Below are 19,623 nucleotides of genomic sequence, written 5' to 3' on the forward strand. Positions count from 1 at the left end.
TACATAGCTCTTGGGGTTAAAGGGACCAAGGGATATGGGGGAAGGTGGGATCAGGAGATTGAATTTGATGGTCAGCTATGGAAAAATGAACTATAAATACACAAATATACCCTTTACAGGTATGTACAGATTTGTAAGGATAACCCAAGTTACAAAATCTATCTTATATTCTGATGTTTATGGTAACCACAAATTAAACCTGCATTTTATATGCATGCTTTTGGAATACATATGGCATTACTCTCAATTGCTGACACTCAGATTACATTCTCGTAACTGTCATCACTCACATCCCTTCATTTTCCTTCAATCGCATTTTCTTCTGCATTTACTGTAGAAAACCCCTTTCCCAGCTGCTCCCAAACTGTGTACTGGATAAGCTTTGGATCTCCATTCCCAATGGAAGGAACTATTGATTTGCTCACCACATTTCCAAACAACAAATTTGATGCTTTGTCCCCAGCAAGACTTTCACTGTTTCCCATTCTGGTTTTACCCTCTGAAGCTGTCCCAATCTTTTTTCCTTTGGGTTCAAAGTGAGCAAGTCTGAGTGCACATGGTTCAAAACTGGCTTATCCAATTTAAACTGCCGCATCTGACAGCATCACTTCATACTATACCGTATCTTGTTCTGCTCTGTCAAAATGACTGTGGATCCATTGGAAAGTAGAGATAAGCCCCAGTTCCTTTGTTGACTACATCTTCCCTGATTCTTATCATGTTTCTCTCTAGCAAGTATGCAAAGCTCATTGATTGGTCCAGGATATGACACTTCACCTTGTTGCAGCCTCACAGATAGCCCACATAAGCCTGAATACTATGTTCCATCTCTTCATAATTTCAAACACCCCATTAATTCACCTTGTCATCTTGTTGGGTCTCATGAAAACTGCTCAACTTTTTAAAGATTATCCCTGTTCACATTTAATCATAGCCTCTAGCATTTGAGTAAATATTTGAGGTATCAACTCTGTTGCTTCAAAATATTTGCAATGACTCCATCCTTCTCCCAGATCACGGTCTCGTATGGAACAAGACCATTTACAATTTTGGTATCCTCTTTGATTGGGATGAGCTTCCGAAACATATCTACATCACCACAATCATCTGTTTCTACATCTGTAATATAACTGGTTTCCGTCCCAACTAAACTTATTCGCTGGTGAAACTTTCAGTCATGACTTTCTTGATTAATAAGGGGATCAGGGGTTATGCGGAAAGGGCAGGAGAATGGGGATGAGGAAAAAAAATCAGCCATGATTGAATGGCGGAGTAGACTCGATGAGCCAAGTGGCCTAATTCTGCTCCTCTGTCTTATGGTCTTGTGGTCTTATCAAAATGAATGGCGGAGTAGGCTCGAAAGGCCAAATGACCTACACCACTTCTATTTTCTAGGTCCATGCATGTCACATGATTCCAGGGATCATTTGAAATTGGTGCTATTGTCTCAATTATCATGAGTGAGGTGTAGAATTAACACAATCGTTTGATGGGTCAGCTGATTGCCATAGGGCAAATACAGTTATCAAATGGCCACTGGTTGTCCACAAGTTAAAAATCACTGTTTAACTTCATAAAATGGTGACCTAGAGATATTCATGTCCAATTTCCTCCAATCCACTTCCTCCCCTAATTGCCCATCACTCCAGATTAATCAGGTGCATTTTTTCCCAAATATTTGGCCTGATTACAGTTGGATGTGGCTATACATTGGTATAGAGATATTTTAAATAAATGAATGACCATGGGGTGGGATTAATGCCTAAAATCAACACTGGCTCCAAATCAAGGGAAGGAAATGGTGCACTGTTGCAGACTTCTTATTAGAAATACAAATTCCAGCTCTGTTCTCTTTTGAGAAATTGCAGCCAATTGGCTACACTGGCCGCTGTGTGACTGTACTGAAGTGAGGAATGAGAAAACATGATTACTCGTGGCAAACAAAATGGTTGGCTTTGCCTTTACAGATCTTCCGGTGTGAGGAAATGGCTCTGCAACTTCTTTAACTCAAGTCCCATTGAAGGCTTTTCTTCCCAATAACTGGCTAGTGAAGTCACTGGAAAATGACTTGGAAGACACTGTAACATCACTCATGTTACCATCAGTACATTATTTAAATGCTCATTCTTATTTTAGTGGCTGCTTCTTTGCCCCTGTGGTACTGCCCCAGAAAATGCACATCAAACACACACAGAGCAGGGCCCTGAAGTTGTAGGTTTCCCTCCTAGCAGTTTGACAGTTGGCATGATTTTGGGCATTTAGGTTAGCTGCATATTCTTCCTTTAATAGAGCTATCTGTCATACATTTTCAAATATAGTCTTGAGAGAGTAAGCCTTCAGAAGACTTCAATACATTGTTTCACCAAATGACACAATTTAATACAGATTTCATGTCCTTTGCAGTTAGTCAAAAAGATCTTACCCATACAACCATCTCCATCAGGTCTGCGGACCATTCCAGGTGGGCAGATACACATGAAGGTACCAATCAGATTTTTGCACATCATGCCTCTGGACTCACAGTCTTGGAGTTCCTGAGCACATTCATCAAGGTCTGTGATGAAACAAGATAGTGGGAAGTGGATTTGTAAAATGAAGCAAGTCTCAGATTTTGGATAATCTAACATACCGATTATTTAGAAAAAAATGAAGAGATGGCAAACAAAGTGAAAAAAAAACTGTATGTTTCTAAGTCACCACTATATGTGATCTCGTGGTAAAATTGCAAAGTATATTCAAAAGCAAAAGCAAAAGAAGATAGTACAGTGTGGCAATGTTGTTGGGTATTTCTAGGGACACATGCCATCAATAGACTGCAATCTCTGGGCTTGATTACTCATATGTTTGTTGATGTATTGATGAGTGGATGGGAGTCGCCATTGTTCAAGGAAATACTGTGAGTATAATATGGAGCAATGGATTTAGGTTAAAATGAGATTTGGATCCCTCTTAACCTACCTTTACAAGTGTCAGGCTAGAGCATAAAAACAAGCAAAAAAGATCAACGCTGTTAGGAATAGGAAAAGGCTCAACATGACACACTTGTTAATGCATCAGCACAGCGTAACTATTTTCTAATCATATACTTCAATTGCGTGTCTCTGCAGAAATGCACGCTATTGTCTGTTAAACTCATTTGCATTGTTCATTCCATTGTATTCTACGGTTGTATTGGGTGAGAAAGTTGTCCTCCTTTCTTTCTCACTGCTAATTTATAACCTTTGACTTATGGTGCTTGAATATTAGCCATAGTGCAGAAAGTTTACCAGGATCACTCTGTTAATGCCCCGAATAATCTCGTAAACATCAATAATGTCAGCTCAAAGCCTCTTTTCCAAAGAAGACAACTTCTTTGGTGAAGATGAACAGAAATATCCACTGCTTGCTGAAGTCTAGGTCTGAGGCATTCAAGTCAGGCGACCCTGATCTATACAAGAAAGTCAGATATGATCTAAGGAGGTCCATCAAAGATGCCAAAAAACAATACTGGACCAAGCTAGAGTGCCAGGCTAGCCACACGGACCCCCGCCGACTATGGCAAGGTCTGCAAGGCATAATAGGCTACAAGATGAAGGCAAGTAAAATTGCCAGCACGAATGACCCCTCTCTGATAAGCTCAATGCATTCTGTGCCCATTTTGAGCAAGAGGTCAGTGAGAACGTGCCCTCCATCCCAGAAGCCTCGGATGAACCTGTATCCGAGATCACCACTGCAGATGTCAGGGCAGCCTTCTCGAAGGTCAATCCATGGAAAGCAACTGGCCCAGATGGGGTACCCGGACGAGCACACAAATCCTATGTGAACAGCTGGCAGGGATAATCACAGACATTTTCAACGTCTCTTCACAACAGTCTGAGGTCCCTATCTGCTTCAAGAAGAAAACCACTATCCCGATACCAAAGAAAAGCCAAGTAGCGTGCCTTAATGACTATTGTCTGGTGGCTCTGACATTCATCATTATGAAGTGCTTCGAAAGATTAGTCATGGCATGAATCAATTCCAGCCTCCTAGATGCCTGGATCCATTATAGTTTGCCTACTGCTACAACAAGTCTATAGCAGATGTCATCTCCCTGGCCCTGCACTCAACCCTGGAAAAACTAGATGACAAAGACACTTATGTCAGACTCCTATTTATCGACTACAGATCAGCCATTATTCCTATGAAACTCATATCCAAACTCCATGGCTTGGAGCTCGGCTCCTCCCTCTGTGACTGGATCCTGAACTTCCTAATCCAAAGACCACAGTTAGTATGAATAGGCAACAACGTCTCCTGCATGATCATCCTCAACACCTGTGCCCCATAAGGCTGTGTCCTCAGCCCCCAAGTATACTCCTTATATAGCTATGACTGTACCGCCAAATTTCTTTCCAATTCAATTTTCAAGTTTGCTAATGACACCAACGTAGTGGGTTGGACCTCAGACAGTGATGAAACGGAATACAAGAAAAAGAGATAGAGAATCTGGTGAACTGGTGCAACGACGATAATCTCTTCCTTAACGTCAGTAAAACGAAGGAGATAGTTATCGACTTCAGGAAGCATAGTGGAGAACGTGTTCCTGTCTACATCTATGGGGGAGAAGTACAAATGGTCGGGAGCTTCATGTTTTTGGTGTCCAGATCACCAACAAACTGTCCTATTCTCCCCATGCCGTTATAGTTAAGAAAGCCCACCAAGGCCTCTACTTTCTCAAAAGGAGGAGGAAATTTGGCATGTCTGCTACAACTCTCACCAACTTTCACAGGTGCACCATAGAAAGCATTCTTTCTAGTTGTATCACAGCTTGGTATGGTTTCTACTCTGTTCAAGTCTGCAAGAAACTAGAAAGAGCCATGAGCGAAGCCCAGTCTATCACTCAAACCAGTCTCCCACCCACTGACACTGCCTACATTTCCCGCTGTCTCAGGAAAGCAGCAAACATAATTAAGGACTCCACACACCCTGGACATTCTCTCTTCCACCTTCCTCCACCAGGAAAAAGATACAAAAGTCTTAAGGACACATACCAGCTGACTCAAGAACAGCTTCTTCCCTGCTGCCAGCAGACTTTTGAGTGGACCACCTCACATTAAGTTGATTGTTCTTTACAGTCTAGCTATGATTACATTCTGCACTCTCTCCTTTCCTTCTCTATGAACAATATGCTAAGTCTGTATAGCACACAAAGAATAATATTTTTCACTGTATACAAATACATGTGACAATAATAAATCAAATCAAAACTTTCTTAATCTCTTTGCCATAATGTACAACCCTGATGTATCAAGTAATCTTTTCCTTGGCACACAGTCTCTCGACAGCAATAATATTCTATGATTAGATATTTAGAATATATAAATATGAGATAATCTGCACTGATAAACAAGACTGTAATTTGTCAGAACCCAATCACATAAACCCCTGGTGGTCATACCCTGTGTGAGTATTACACTTTTCAACTTTCAGACAGCTACAACTGGCTCTCTTCCCTGTCATTTGTCCTCACCTCTGCACATCTTCCTGTCTTCCCTCAAAGTGTAGCCAGCAGGACATGTACATTCATAGGAACCAAAGGTGTTAATGCAGCGGAATGCACACAGAAGTGGGTTCAGGGCACATTCATTTATGTCTGAAAAGAAGAAAGAAAAATCAAATTAGAAACTGTGACTCTTCCAAAGCATTTTATATTTTCAATTACTGTCATGATGGGTCACACTTAATAGAATTAGAAATTGTTCAGTTTATACCTGAGTAGGTCTAACGTAACTGTCAGAAAACAACAAATAATTAATAATTATAATAAAATTGCATTTCTCATAGTAACTTGCCTACCTGCAGCAGAGACAAGAGTACTTCAGCAATTTTAAATCTCTTCTACATTAAAAGGGTGCAGCAGACAGCAGATGCAGGTTTTCCTCTTAAGTTTTAACAATGTAGCTGAAAAAGAACTGATAGCATAGGAAGGAACATAGAAGCAGGACTAGTCTAATTGGTCCTTCAAGCCTGCCCCACCATTTGATAAAATCATGGCTGATCTGTTTTTGGTTTCAGTTACTTTCCTGTCAGTCCCCCTATAAATCTTGACTCCCTTGTTGAATATAAAATCTAATTCAGTCTCAAATAAATTGAATCACCAAGTTTTTTTGCGTAAAGAATTCCCCAGAATTTCTGAGAGGAAAAAAATTTTCATTTCCATCTTAAAAGGGCCTCTTATTTTTAAACTGTCTCAGTTGGAATTTTCCGAACTTGCCCGCGGCTGGGATTATCTGGTCCGCTGCTGTGAACAGAGGTTTGGCTGAGTATCAAATTCTCTGTTCTTGCTGGCTGCTGTAATGGTGCATCTGAAACCTGAGAATGCTGGCTCTCATCCCCCCGCAGAAAGGAAACATCCTCCCGGTATCCACCCTATTAAGTCCTGTCAGAGTTTGATATGTTTTAATAATATCACCTCTCATTCTTCTAAACTCCAATGATTATAGGCCCAACCTTTCTTCATAAGATAACCCCTTCATCTCAAGAATGAGCCGACTGAACCTTCTCTGAACTGCTTCTAACGCAATTATATCCTTTTTCAAATTCAAGGAGACCAAAACTAGACAAAGTATGTACCTACAAATCTGCCACTACGTCCCTTAATACATAAGCTATGTTTGTGACTTCAGGATTTGGGCCTCTGGTGCCAGTTTCACAAAGATGGAAATCTGCCCTGTCTGTGCGAAAATGAAGGGCTTGGTCATTCATATAGATTTAAAAAAAATCAGGATCCTAACAATGAGCCCTGTGGAACCCCAATGTACAATTTCCTCCAGACTATAAAACAACCATTCACCGCTATCTTCTGTTTATTGTCACTCGATGAATTTTTCATCCATGCTTCCACTATTTCTCTGATTCCATAACCTTCAACTTTGCTGACAAGCCTGGTAGGTGACACTTTATCAAGTGATAAAGGTGACACTTCCTTTTGGAAGTCAACATTACACAGTCGCTCATCAACCCATTTGATCACCTGATTAAGAAAATCAAATTCGACACAATTTGCCCTTAACAAATCCATTACGGCTTTGTCTAATTAGTCCACATTTGTTCAAGTGATGGTTAATTTTGTCCCCAGTTATTGTTTCTAAAAGCCTTCCTTTCATTGAGAATAAACTGTAGTCACTGGGCTTATCCTTATTGCCTTTTTTGAGGAAAAGACGTAATCTGGAAATTCTCTAATCCTCGGACACCACCCACCTATCTAAGGAGGATTGAAAGATTATGGCAATCAGCCCTGCAATTTCCATCCTTATTTCCCTCATCATCATTGGATGCATCTCATCTGGTCATTGTAACTTACGAACTTTAAGCACGGCCAGCCTAACACCACCACTTTATCAATTTTTAGCCAATCCAGTATCTCAAGTACCTCCTTTCTCAAAATGCCTCAGACGGTATCTTCTTCCTTGAAGATTGATGCAAATATTGACATTTTTGTTATCAGGTTTCCAAATCACATAGTGGAGCCCAGCTGGTCTCAGAGAAAGCACCTAACACAAATCTAAATGGGGTGAATACTGTAGGAGGTCACTATCCTGGACATGAGGAGAAAAATGCACAAAAATGCATTTCTTTTTTTTTGAGGGTTCCTTGCAACAGCATAGGCTAAACTTTCTTCTGCAAAACTAGTTTCCACACTTTTTTTTGCTTGGAGAAAATTTTGTCCATTAGTATTGAGTTGTAAGCTGTTAAAGGTATTTTTCTCCCCATATCCGAATGCTCATGGTTCAAACACAACCAGTATGGGTATGGATACTCAATCTGCTAACCTAGATTTACTACTAAAAATAGAAAACATTTATGTTAATTAAATGTTATTATAAATAATGACATCTTACAATGAAATCCAGCTCTGTAACTTTTTAAAACTTTATAAATAATCAAAACTGATGCTTATATAATTAAATAATTAAATGATGCTCTAAAGGATTATCCTGCATATATGATACTTCTTCACAAACACAAGATGATTCTATATGAATAGATGTTGATCACTATCAGTAGGCAAAATTATATTTTTTCTAGTTGCTAAAATATATTCAAAACTTGCAAAAAATGACTTCCCTATATCTATATATCTAATATGAATATTTAATATATATTACATAATGGCTAATACTTCACAATAGTAAATAGTGGCAACAAGCGTTGATCCTTTTCAGTATTTTGGAAAGTGGCCTCAGTGTTAATCTCCCATGATAGAAAAGAGAGAGAGAGGGTTAGGTGTTAAACCTTCAAAATGGCAAGACACCATAAGTCAATCCCAACCTGTCATTCTTATACCCATTGCTATTTTTGGTGAGCTTCAAGTGTCTGAGTACCATGTTGTGTAATGAAGACTTTATTAATTGTAACTGGACGTCAGTTATAAACTCACTGCTGACCCATGGGTTTCACAAGGGTTGGAAAACCAGTAAGAAAAGGAAATTGAGAACTGCTAACTGGGTGAGTTTAGTGCTTTTTCCTCCACTTCATGTGAGTCTGGACAAAAAGGAATGCCATTGCCCAATCCCTCAAGGAAACTCTCTGAACCCCCTCTCCTAGCTATGATGGCCTCTTTTCCCCCAAGTCATGACATCCCCCATTCAGCCCCTCTGTACTGACCTTCCCTGCCCAGCCCTAATTTCCAATCTACCTCTCCTGATCACCCACTTTCTCAACCAACCTATACCACTGCTTTCTGTCCTCAACCACAGTGACCGATTTGCTGCTCCTTCCAGCTGTGATTGTTAAACTTCCCTTTCTCATATTTGCCAGAGACCTGACTATGACCTGCTGCTACTGGTTTGCTTTCCCAGCAGCCTGTCAAAAAATCATAATGCAGTGCTGCCAGTCCCTGGCCCTGCTGCATACTTCCCATAAACATCAGGACCACCCTTCCTGTTAATGTCTCTGTTCCTGAACAGTGAGGATTGAGGTACATACGATACTGTGATGGGTCTGGTGAAATGTGAACTTCTACTATGCAGTTCAAAGAAACCTGCTGGCAAAGAAAAATGGAGAATCATGGTGCTGTGACATCAGGTGCAGCCCTCAGGTAAGTGGGTCAAGCAGACCAAGAAGACCTATGAATGGATTAAAGTGTGAGTGGGGTGGGTGGAAGGGATTAGATCAAATGATAACAATGGCTGAAGGAAGGTAGCAATGGTGATCATGATGGAGTATGAATGTTGGTGACTGTGGCTCACATACATGATGTTAGGAGCAGCACTCCTACTCTTTCTAGCTTTGTATCATGTTAAGTACATTTTAAATATTTACTGTGCTGGTTGTGATCTAACAGGTGGTCCCTTTAAGGCCTAACTCCACATTCACATAATTATACTGGAGAACATTACTGGCTCATTCAGAACACGTGTTTCCTGCCTGCTTTATTAGAGGTTTAGGAGATTATTTGGCACTTTAAATATAACATTGTGTGGCCAAATTTCTATACGATTTTCCCTTATGTGAACTCTTACTGACTCATAGGACACACACAGGCACATTTTGACTACATGCTCTGCAATTGGTATGATCAGTAAATTAGCAAAATTTATTGGCACAAATTTCTTTACCATATCTTGAAAATTCAGGCAATAGGGTTATAGACTGTTTTGGATTATCTTTGCGGTGGGTCTGGTATTGTGGGTTTATCTCAGGATTTATTGGCTTCATATTCCAGAAGAGCTCTTGCTGGGAGGTAGTGGATTTTTGTTGGAAAATATTTATTTACACGCTATTTGCAAATATTAAATAAAACCAAGACAGAGCTGGAGCTACTATAATATGCTTCACACTCATTTGCTCTCAGTGACATTATTGCAATGTACCTCCTTATGCACACACTCAATAGCTATCAGAGTTAACCCTTTACTCCTCATCTTCCTGTGAGTCTTTATTTGCTTACTATAATATGCACTTTCTCCTGAACCACCCCCCAAAGTATTCTCTTCAAAGGAATGTTTCTTCTGTCATTTCATCAATCTTTCTCAATGATGTAGAACTCCTTCTGAGGTTAATGGGAATCTTGGTGCTCTGAGGTCAGTTTGCAGGGGTTGTCACTCCTGGTTTTCCTCATTTGCGGTTCTGTTGATGCAACACTCTCGAGTTCAGGGTACTTTGCCCAGCTGTTAACAGTTTTCTGTCCATTTAAATTAGAGCAAATCTGTTCCTTTGAATGATGCCTGTGTCCTGACTGGATACGATCTTGCTTGCAATACCTTCTCAATTCTTATACTCATACGCTTCTGGTCTCTGATCCATATCCTCTCCCCATCACGTTCTCCTAGAATCAGGAGGTCTTGAGTCTTCTGACTCTGGTCAAATGTATGAGCTTGACTCACTCAGTAGGTTTCTTCCTTTTTCCTAGTTTTATCATTGTCTTCTATCATGATATTAGGTAGTAAGGGATGGGGCAGTAAAGGAAGTTGGGTCTTTAGCCCATGGCCCATCAAAAGCTTGCATTGGATAAACCCATTATGTAATGGTATGGATTTATAACTAAACAGAGTGGGATCAAAATCACCATTCTTCTTCAGTGGGGCTTTTATGGCGCATGCTCCTCGCTTCATCGTTAGACTGGGGGTATTTCACGGAGCTTGTGGCACAAGTCCAAAAGATGCTGCGAAAGGTTGGAAGCATTCATTGCCAAATTGTGGTCTATTATCAGAGATAACAATGTCTGTGTAGGGAACATATTCTTCAAGGAGTTAATAATGACATCAGAATTGAGACCATTTTGCCTCTGCATCGCTATCCAGTGGAAATAATAGTTTACTACTCTAAGAACTTTTTTCCCTTTATAGTCAAACAAATCTTTGCAAAGACATTCTTGAGGCCTTGATGGGAAGGAAGAGGGCAGATTCTGCTTCTGTCTGTGAATAGTGTGCGTGATGCAGTTGGATTTCCTCAGTGAAGTGTATAATCCCTGGCCACTATGCTGACTGCTGTGCCTTGGCTCAAGACTTGGTTCTACCAAGATATCCAGATGGAGAGCTCCTGGTACAACGACTCCTGCATCATTAACCAGAAGGTTGTCTAAGATGCTGGCACTGTTCAAAATATGTTGTCAAGGTGAAGTTGCTTTGGAATGTAATATTGTCATTCGTTTAACAGTACATGTGAATCTGGATGCACTCTTCATTTTACCTTTAGTCTATGTGAAATCCATGCAACTCCTGGTCTGATGCTAGCAATTATTTGGTAGTCAAAGCTGTGATGGTTTCAACTTCTGCAATGAAGGTTTTATCTTCCTATACTGGGTAAGTGGTGGGCATCATGGATAGTATATTGGCTGCATTCTCAATTCATCTTGTACGTACTCCATTGTGATGTCGTATCGCACAAGTCCAAGTTGGACTCACTGAATCCTTGGTGGCAGCTTTGTGGTTTCTTTGTGTTCATAGAAACGCTACAGTGCAGAAAGAGGCCATTTGGCCCATCAAGTCTGCACTAACCTAGGCCCTACCCCCATATCCCTACACATTTACCTGCTAATCCCTCTAACCTACGTATCTCTGGACACTAAGGGGCAATCTAGCTTGGCCAATCAAGCTTGGCCAATCAACCTAATCCGCACATCTTTGGACTGTGGGAGGGAACCCACGCAGACACAAGGAGAGTATGCAAACTCCACACAGACAGTGACCCAAGACGAGAATCAAAGCCAGGTTCTGGAGCTGTGAAGCAGCAGTGCTAACCACTGTGCTACCGTGGCACCCCCACTGTGCTATCCGTGTTCACCAGGATTACTAATGGCAAATGATTGATCTCAATCTAAACTACAGGCCCACAGAATTTCTCACATGCTCTTCAACTTGTGCTGTGGCTTCCTTTTCAGTAACTGCATAGCACTATTCAGTCTCACTAATGACCTAGATGCATACTAAATGTCTTTTGCCATCACTTTGGACCTGGAATAGTCCTGCTCCCAGTCCCATTGCAGATGTATCAACTTCCACAATCTTGGAAGATCAGCATCACAGCGGGTCAGGACCGCTGAGCGTAGTAGCATTGTTTTGATTCATTTTAATGACTGCTGCTAATGCTCTGTCGAGCAATATGCCTGGTTTTGTCATTAAAAAATGTTTGCGGATTCATTTATCCGGGCTAGGTAAGGCAAGACTTTATCTAATTGGCTGACCATGTCCATAAACCTTTGTAGCTCTGTTATATTTCTAGGCAGCAAGAATTCTTTTTCTGCTTTCGCTTTCTGTGGATCTGTGGTATAATGCATATAGTGTGCGCTAGGAATGTTACCATGGGCCTGGAAAACTCACATTTGTCATCATGCCAGTCTCTTGCAGCATTAGTAAGCCTTCTCTGACCCCTTTGTCATGTTACTGTTTCATCTACCCATGGATCAAAATGTCACTCATCTGACGTATGACCTTCCATGCCCTGCAGCATATTTTAGGGGTTGATGTGATGCCAAATAGCAGATGGCAGAAACAGTACTGTCCAAAGGAAATAATGAAAGTAGTTTGGAATTTTAACAACTGATCCAATGATATTTGCCAGAAAATACTATTATGTGGTGAGTTTGGTGAAGATTGTACTCATCACCTACTGATGTCATTGGATTTTTTTTCCACTGCCTTATTGAGGTAGGTTAAATTAGCACAGATTAATATGGAGCCATTATTCTTCAGCCATTAGGGACTGGTACTGTATCTGAGCACCACTTAGTCGGTTTAGTGACTGCTGAAAACACCCTTTGCTGCAGTATCAACTCTATCTCACTCTTGGTTCTTTTCAGAAATCATAGAAGCGCTACAGTGCAGAAGGACATCATTCAGCCCACCAAGTCTGCACTGACTCTGCGACAGCATCTTGTCCAAATCTTCTCCCTGCCCTATCCCCATAATCCCTCACACTCACCATGGTTAATCCAGCCAATCTACACATTTTAGGACACAAAGGGGCAATTTAGCCTGGCCAATCCACCTAATCTGCATATGTTTGGACTAGGGGAGGAAACTGGAGCACCTGAAGGAAACTCATGCAGACACGGGGAGAATGTGCAAACTCCGCACAGTCGCACAAGGCCTGAATCAAACTCGGATCCCTGGTGCTAACCACTGTGTCACCATGCTGTGCCGAACCGTGTGAATGGACAAAGAGGGTTAGCACCTGTCTTGAGTGTAATGTGATGCACGGTGTTCAGTTTGCCTAAGCCTCTAAGAAGTATGGAGATTTTCCTCTTAAATTCATTATCTTTTGTTTTTGCATTGACCTCACCAAATTTTAAAAATATGTTCCAAGCTATGCAGTCTTTTCTGCTCAATAAAGAGCATCCTTGACTCTGGATAGCATGTGATGTTTTAGAAATTACTCTATTTTGGTACTTTAGTTTCAAAACTACCTTAACTTGATCTCTCCTGGACCTTTGGGTTGAATGGAGGGTGTTTGTACTGTCATTTTACTCAGTCATGGAACTCTGCCAGAGAACACTAAGATACACCAGTTCCTGCGTCTAGCTCGAATTTAACCAAATGTCCATTTACAACAGTGTCACCATTTCAATACTGTTTTTTAATTTTCTTTTATTTCTCTGAGGAGGTGCTTTCCTGAATGTCGATGTCTTGAATTTCTTGACTGGTGGTTCCTTTAACAGATTTTTCCTTCCATCTGGTCAATGCAGGTTTCCTGAAATGGCAGGCCACTTTAACATGTCTGTAACTGCCACACACTTGGCTCTACGCCATTCAGCAGGGCATTCTTCCTACAGATGGACCTTATTCCTGACTTAGTCGGACATTGGGAAATGGCGGTTGGCACCTTTTCAGGGCACTTGCTGCCTTGCTATACTTCATGCTTTACTAACCATAAATGAAGCAACTTCACTGAATTTAGGAAATTTCCTTCATATCTCTGACAAAAGCCTTATTCTATCTCTGCTTTTCAACCTGTGTGGGTCAATTGTAGAGCTTTGCTTAAATTTAAAACTTTAAAACAAGGAAGATTCTCATTTAAAATGATCATTCTATCTCTGATCAGGCTGTCTTTCAGACTTTCATACACTCAATTTTCAGCTTGGCAGTGCAACTAATTCACGAATGAGTCAGTCCTTTCACACCTTGTTTTGACTGCGCTGATTAAATTTTGCCCTCTGTAGGAAGATGCATTTATGAAGACTGAAGTGTGGCTCCAGTGAAAATCTCCAAGGAGGCTATTTCTTTGTCCGTCCACTGACTGACAACACACATCATCTGCTATGTGCTCAACAGTGCATAACAAAATGTTAACTTGATCTTTGTGCTCCTCACTTGCTAGACCTGAGTCAATTGAGGTCCGGGGTACAATATCTTTGCCAATTTTGCCATTGCTCAGTCTGTTTCAGACACACTGGCTGAAGTTTTATCGGCATGCCCACCCCAGAACTGGGGTGGGTAAGGCTCGCAGGATGGCATTCTCCATTGGCCTTGGGTGGGATCTAACGAGCCTCGGGCAGGCGAGGCGGTAAAATTCCGTATCTATATTTTAAAAACATTGTAGTAGGAGAAAAGTGGCAGCTATTTCTCACCCTGTTTAGCAGTTGCTTTTTCCTCATTTCTTGCATTTCTGGGCTGCCCTTGTTATTTGTTTGTCGCTGGTGTGGTTAGTGGGATGGCTTCATTTGCTGCTCTGCACCATTTCTGGTTTCACTTGAGGCTTTTCCTGCTATTTTCTACTCTTCCTTTGCAAGTGTAGGCACTGCTGCTATCATTTGTTAGTATGCATTTAGCTTGGGATTTGTTGCCTTTGTACTCCAGAAGTAATCTAGCTGGTTGTACTGGTCTTTTCCTCAAAACACTTAATTATATGCTATTTATGAATAGTAAATAAGACTAGGGCAGATCTGGAACTACTCTCTGAGATGATTCACACTCATCTCTTCTCAATAAACCCTGAAAGCACATGTTCAGTAGCTACCATCAGACGTAAAACCCTTTTCTCTACAATGGGGAGGGAGAAATAGTTGTGATTCCTTTATTAATACACAAACCAATTGTGCTTACTAATGAAACATATATCTATATAGAAGCATACAAATTTAGGAACATTTTCACAAGGATAAATTAAATGATCTGTCATTCCCAATGGAACGCAAAAGGAAAGCCTCAGAAATAGGGCTATTTAGGATACTTTGCTGTCAGTTTTCCAAAGCCCTTCTTCTTTCTTGTTTTGGATGCTACTAGAATTGTAGGATCAGTGAAAATTCACTCTATAAAATACAAAACTGCTTCAAATAATCTGCTATTCATCTGAACTAAAGGTGGCTGACGATACTGGAGAAAATTGCCTCTTGAGATAGTTTTGCATGCTACCTGGTGCACTGGTGCAATTTCATGTGCACTACTGGGCTGAATGGGCAGCCCAGGAGTGCACACGAAGGAATATGTACTTGCAATTTTCTAAAATGTTTTCTACGAAGCTAGATTTTCTGTTCGGCATATTGACTTGGTATTTTAACTCACACAGTGCAGTTACCAATTTTAATGATAATAGATAAGATATTTTACTGGATCACCTCACCAGAATTTGGCAAAAACTTCCATCAGACAACATTTTGTTGGGCCCCTGATAACAGGCCAGTAATTTCACTTGAAATACTTTTGCCGTCTAACGCAATCTCCCAAAATACACCTATTTGCCTCTAATGGGGATGGAAGGAAGGAGATTTTAAAAACAAAGGACCAGAAAGTCTTTGCAATTGATTGCAGGAGACTAATTTGCATAGTGTGTGGTGCTATCTTTTAAAGGCAAAAGCAGAATCTGTTGAGCTGGAGCAAGTTGCCTTCGAAACTCACTCCAGCAAACTTCCATATTACATCAGTCCCACAACTCTCATCAGGTTTAGAACTGTGTAAAATTGGAAATAGTTCTTAGTCCAGAAGATCAGACAGGTGATCTTGTCTTGACAGAATCCAGCTCCACCAGTGAGGCCCCAGGGTTCTGCAAAAGCAGGAGGTCCTGCACAATGGTCTTAAATTTACAAATAGCAGCATGTTTTCCAACTGTGCACTGATTCATCAAAGCCATTTCTTACCTTCACAAGTCATCATTGGACCTGGCTCAAATCCTTCATCACAACTGCATTCAAATCCACCAAATACATTGGTGCAAGTGCCATTGCCACAGGGATTGCCAATGGAGCATTCGTCAGTGTCTGTTTTCATGGAAAAGCAACAAAATATTTGATTTTTGTAAATAATTGATTTTTTCATTAATAATGATTTGAATCAGTGTGCACGATAATATTACAACACTATACTATACAATTAAGAATGTAAATCCTCAACACTTACTGGTAAATGTACAGAACTAAAACTGGAAATGTAAACATTGCAGTATTACATACAATATGTTTGATGGTAGCATGCGGTGTAATGGATATGTAACATCAATTAATAGATAGGGCAATTCCCACTCTCAGTGGGATAGAGAAATGAAATACAGAAAAACTGAAACTGGAAATTGGTCTGGCTGTACAAGCAATGGTTCACCCATAATCTTTACTTTCTGCCCCCTGTCAAAAATGAATCCTATCCACCACTGAGTTAGTTTATTTATTTTATAACACTCAATAACAATTTCCCTACCAACACAGTTAACTCCACTGTAATCCAGGTTATAACCCATTGGACACTCGCATCGGAAGGATCCATCTGTGTTGATGCAATGGCCATTTGAACATATTCCAGGGTTTTCCAAACATTCATTAACATCTAGGGTGCAAAGCAATACATTCATTCAAAATAAAGTCAACATCTCAATATCTGTTCTTGGCTGAGCGCTCAGACATCCATTAATCTGTTGAAACAACCATGTCCAGGACAAAACATTGCTTTAGTGACAATTTTCTCTCTCGGATCTATTTCTCAATTTCTCAGTGTTCATTTACACCAGATAAGAAGGTTTCAACTGATTGCAGTTTTCACTATTTATACTTTAAAGAGTTTGTTGATCCTCACTTTTATAATGTGGACATGCCGGTGTTGGACTGTGGTAGGCACAGTTACAAGTCTCACAACACCAAGTTAAAGACCAACAGCTTTATCTGGCAGCATGAGCTTTCGGATTGCTGCCCCTTCATCAGGTGAGTCACATGATGAAGGGGCAGTGCTCCGAAAGCTCATGCTACCAAATAAACCAAATTGGACTTTTACATCACTTTTATAGAGCTGTACTGAAAGGAATTTTTTTGTAAGAAAGAATGACTTTTTTAAAAGCTTTTTTGCACGTGACATTGTTAGGATAGGGTTCATTAGTTCTATATAGAGTGTATAAATGTCATTGGTTGGCATGGAGGGTATGATGCGCCATTGACTTGGATGCAGGGCATGAGAAGGCCTGGAAAAAGCTCAGGGAGTGTATGGGGTGGTGGGGTGGAGGGAAAGGATTATAAAAGAGATGAGGGTAGAGAGTGGTTTTTTGCTTTATTGTTTTTATTGTAACAGGCCTCAGAGCACTGAGGTAGTCCTTTTACATAGCCATCTCTGCACATCTCTAATTAGAAGAACCGGACTATAGGGTATCTATGATATCTTAGTAGAAATTATGGATATCACACAAATATTCTAAGGCCCTTTTAACTATATACCTCGTTAGAGTTCTTCATACTGCAAATGTTTCCTGCTGACTCATTATTTGTTTAGACCTACTGGAAAAAAAAACTAACCAAAATTTGCTCACTTGTTTTTAATTTTGTAATAGTAGAAAATAATTGATGGAATGCTTAGATGACATGCAGAGCTTAACACATGTATTCCCCTCGTGCATGCTCAATAAGAACATAAGAACATAAGAAATAGGAGCAGGAGTAGGCCATCTAGCCCTTCGAGCCTGCCCCGCCATTCAATAAGATCATGGCTGATCTGTCGCTGCTCAGTTCCACTTTCCCGCCCTCTCCCCATAACCCTTAATCCCCTCTCTTATCAAAAACCCATCAACCCGCGTCTTAAAAATATTTAGCGAGGCAGCCTCCACCACTACAACGGGCAGAGAATTCCAGAGATTCACCACCCTTTGAGTGAAGAAGTTCCTCCTCAACTCCGTTCTAAACCTCCCCCCCCCTTTATCTTGAGGCTGTGCTCCCTAGTCCTACTGTCTTTTTTGAGCGGGAAGAGTCTCTCCACCTCTATCCTATCCATCCCATTCATCATCTTATACGTCTCAATGAGATCTCCCCTCATTCTTCTAAACTCTAACGAGTACAAGCCCAGTTTATTCAGCCTCTCCTCATAGCTCAACCCCCTCAACTCCGGTATCAGCCTAGTAAACCTCCTCTGCACTCCCTCCAAGGCCAAAATATCTTTGCGCAGATGCGGCGCCCAAAACTGCACACAGTACTCCAGCTGCGGCCTCACCAATGCCCTATACAGCTGCAGCAAGACCTCCCTACTTTTAAATTCAATCCCCCTCGCTATGAAGGCCAGCATCCCATTCGCCTTCCTGACCACCTGCTGTACCTGCAAGCTGGGTTTTTGCGACTCATGCACAAGGACCCCGAGGTCCCTCTGCACCGTCGCCTGCTGCAGTTTTTCGCCCTGTAAGTAATAGTCCTTCCTACCATTATTCCTACCAAAGTGGACCACCTCACACTTGCCAACATTAAATTCCATTTGCCATTTCCTGGCCCATTCGCCCAGCCTATCTAGATCCTTCTGCAGACTCTCCACACCCTCCGCACAATTTGCCGTTCCCCCAATCTTGGTGTCATCAGCAAATTTCGACACCCTACACTCGGTTCCCTCCTCCAGATCATCTATATAAATGGTAAAAAGCTGAGGCCCCAGCACCAACCCCTGGGGCACTCCACTAGTCACCATCCACCAATCCGATACATACCCACCTCTCCATCACACCCCCATTCAAGACTAAGTGGCAAAGTGAGCCATGTGACTTGGTTGTCTATCGTGCGACTCAATGAATTACAATTGACGTATAATATTTTATAAATGCAACTATATTGCAGCCTACTTGTGACAATAAATAAACTTTATGTATATGTTTCATGTAAATGCTGGCTGTGTATATTGTGCTTCCTGCAGAAAATGCAGAACTGTCTACACAGATGTCAGCTCAATTTCCATGGTGAATGATCTAAAAATCTCCCAAATCTTAACTAACTGCAACTCTGTGCCCCAATGCCATTAATCACTGTCCCGCATGCAACAGTTCTTACCTTCACGCGATTCCCCAATGCCAGGGATAGTACCATGGCCATATGGACATAGATCTTGGAAAGCAACTGCAAAAGAGGTAATATTCAATTTAAAAACGCAACTCACAAAACACATGCGAAAACTCAATTTCTTTCTTTTCTGCAATGTTTATAAGACTGATCATTAAAATGAAATCTAAATCAGTCAATTCCTGAAACATTTCTTATGAACTTGATTGTTTGGTTAAAAACTAATTCTTTCTCTAATTTCATGATCTCCACATACAGTAAGAGTAACATAAACTGAAGGAAGAGCCTCAACACTGATCATTAAAAGAGTTGTGAGGAAAGATTAGAACAATTTGACTATTTATCTTTAAAAAGAGAAAGCAATGGGAACACTCACCTAAGCATATATAACAGTAAATAGGAGAGAAAAGGCATATCCAGAACACTACCTGAAGCTAAAC

The 19,623-nt window shown here is 40.8% G+C and overlaps 1 protein-coding gene across 1 annotated transcript in view; it reads right to left on the minus strand.

Annotated features, from left to right (window-relative positions):
- Positions 1 to 19,623, minus strand: part of fbn2 (fibrillin 2) — a 344,878-nt gene that overhangs the window by 43,395 nt on the left and 281,860 nt on the right. The window contains exons 51-55 of the mRNA XM_080188736.1: positions 19,175 to 19,240; positions 16,590 to 16,715; positions 16,037 to 16,156; positions 5,492 to 5,614; positions 2,423 to 2,554 (exon numbers count right to left, since the gene is read on the minus strand). Of these exons, the coding sequence (XP_080044862.1) occupies positions 2,423 to 2,554; positions 5,492 to 5,614; positions 16,037 to 16,156; positions 16,590 to 16,715; positions 19,175 to 19,240 (567 nt within the window). The remainder of the gene's footprint in view (positions 1 to 2,422; positions 2,555 to 5,491; positions 5,615 to 16,036; positions 16,157 to 16,589; positions 16,716 to 19,174; positions 19,241 to 19,623) is intronic.

The sequence above is a fragment of the Carcharhinus amblyrhynchos genome, chromosome 5 (genome assembly GCF_965287045.1).
Source record: "Carcharhinus amblyrhynchos chromosome 5, sCarAmb.v2.hapA, whole genome shotgun sequence".
In the NCBI taxonomy this organism is placed as follows: Eukaryota; Metazoa; Chordata; class Chondrichthyes; order Carcharhiniformes; family Carcharhinidae; genus Carcharhinus; species Carcharhinus amblyrhynchos.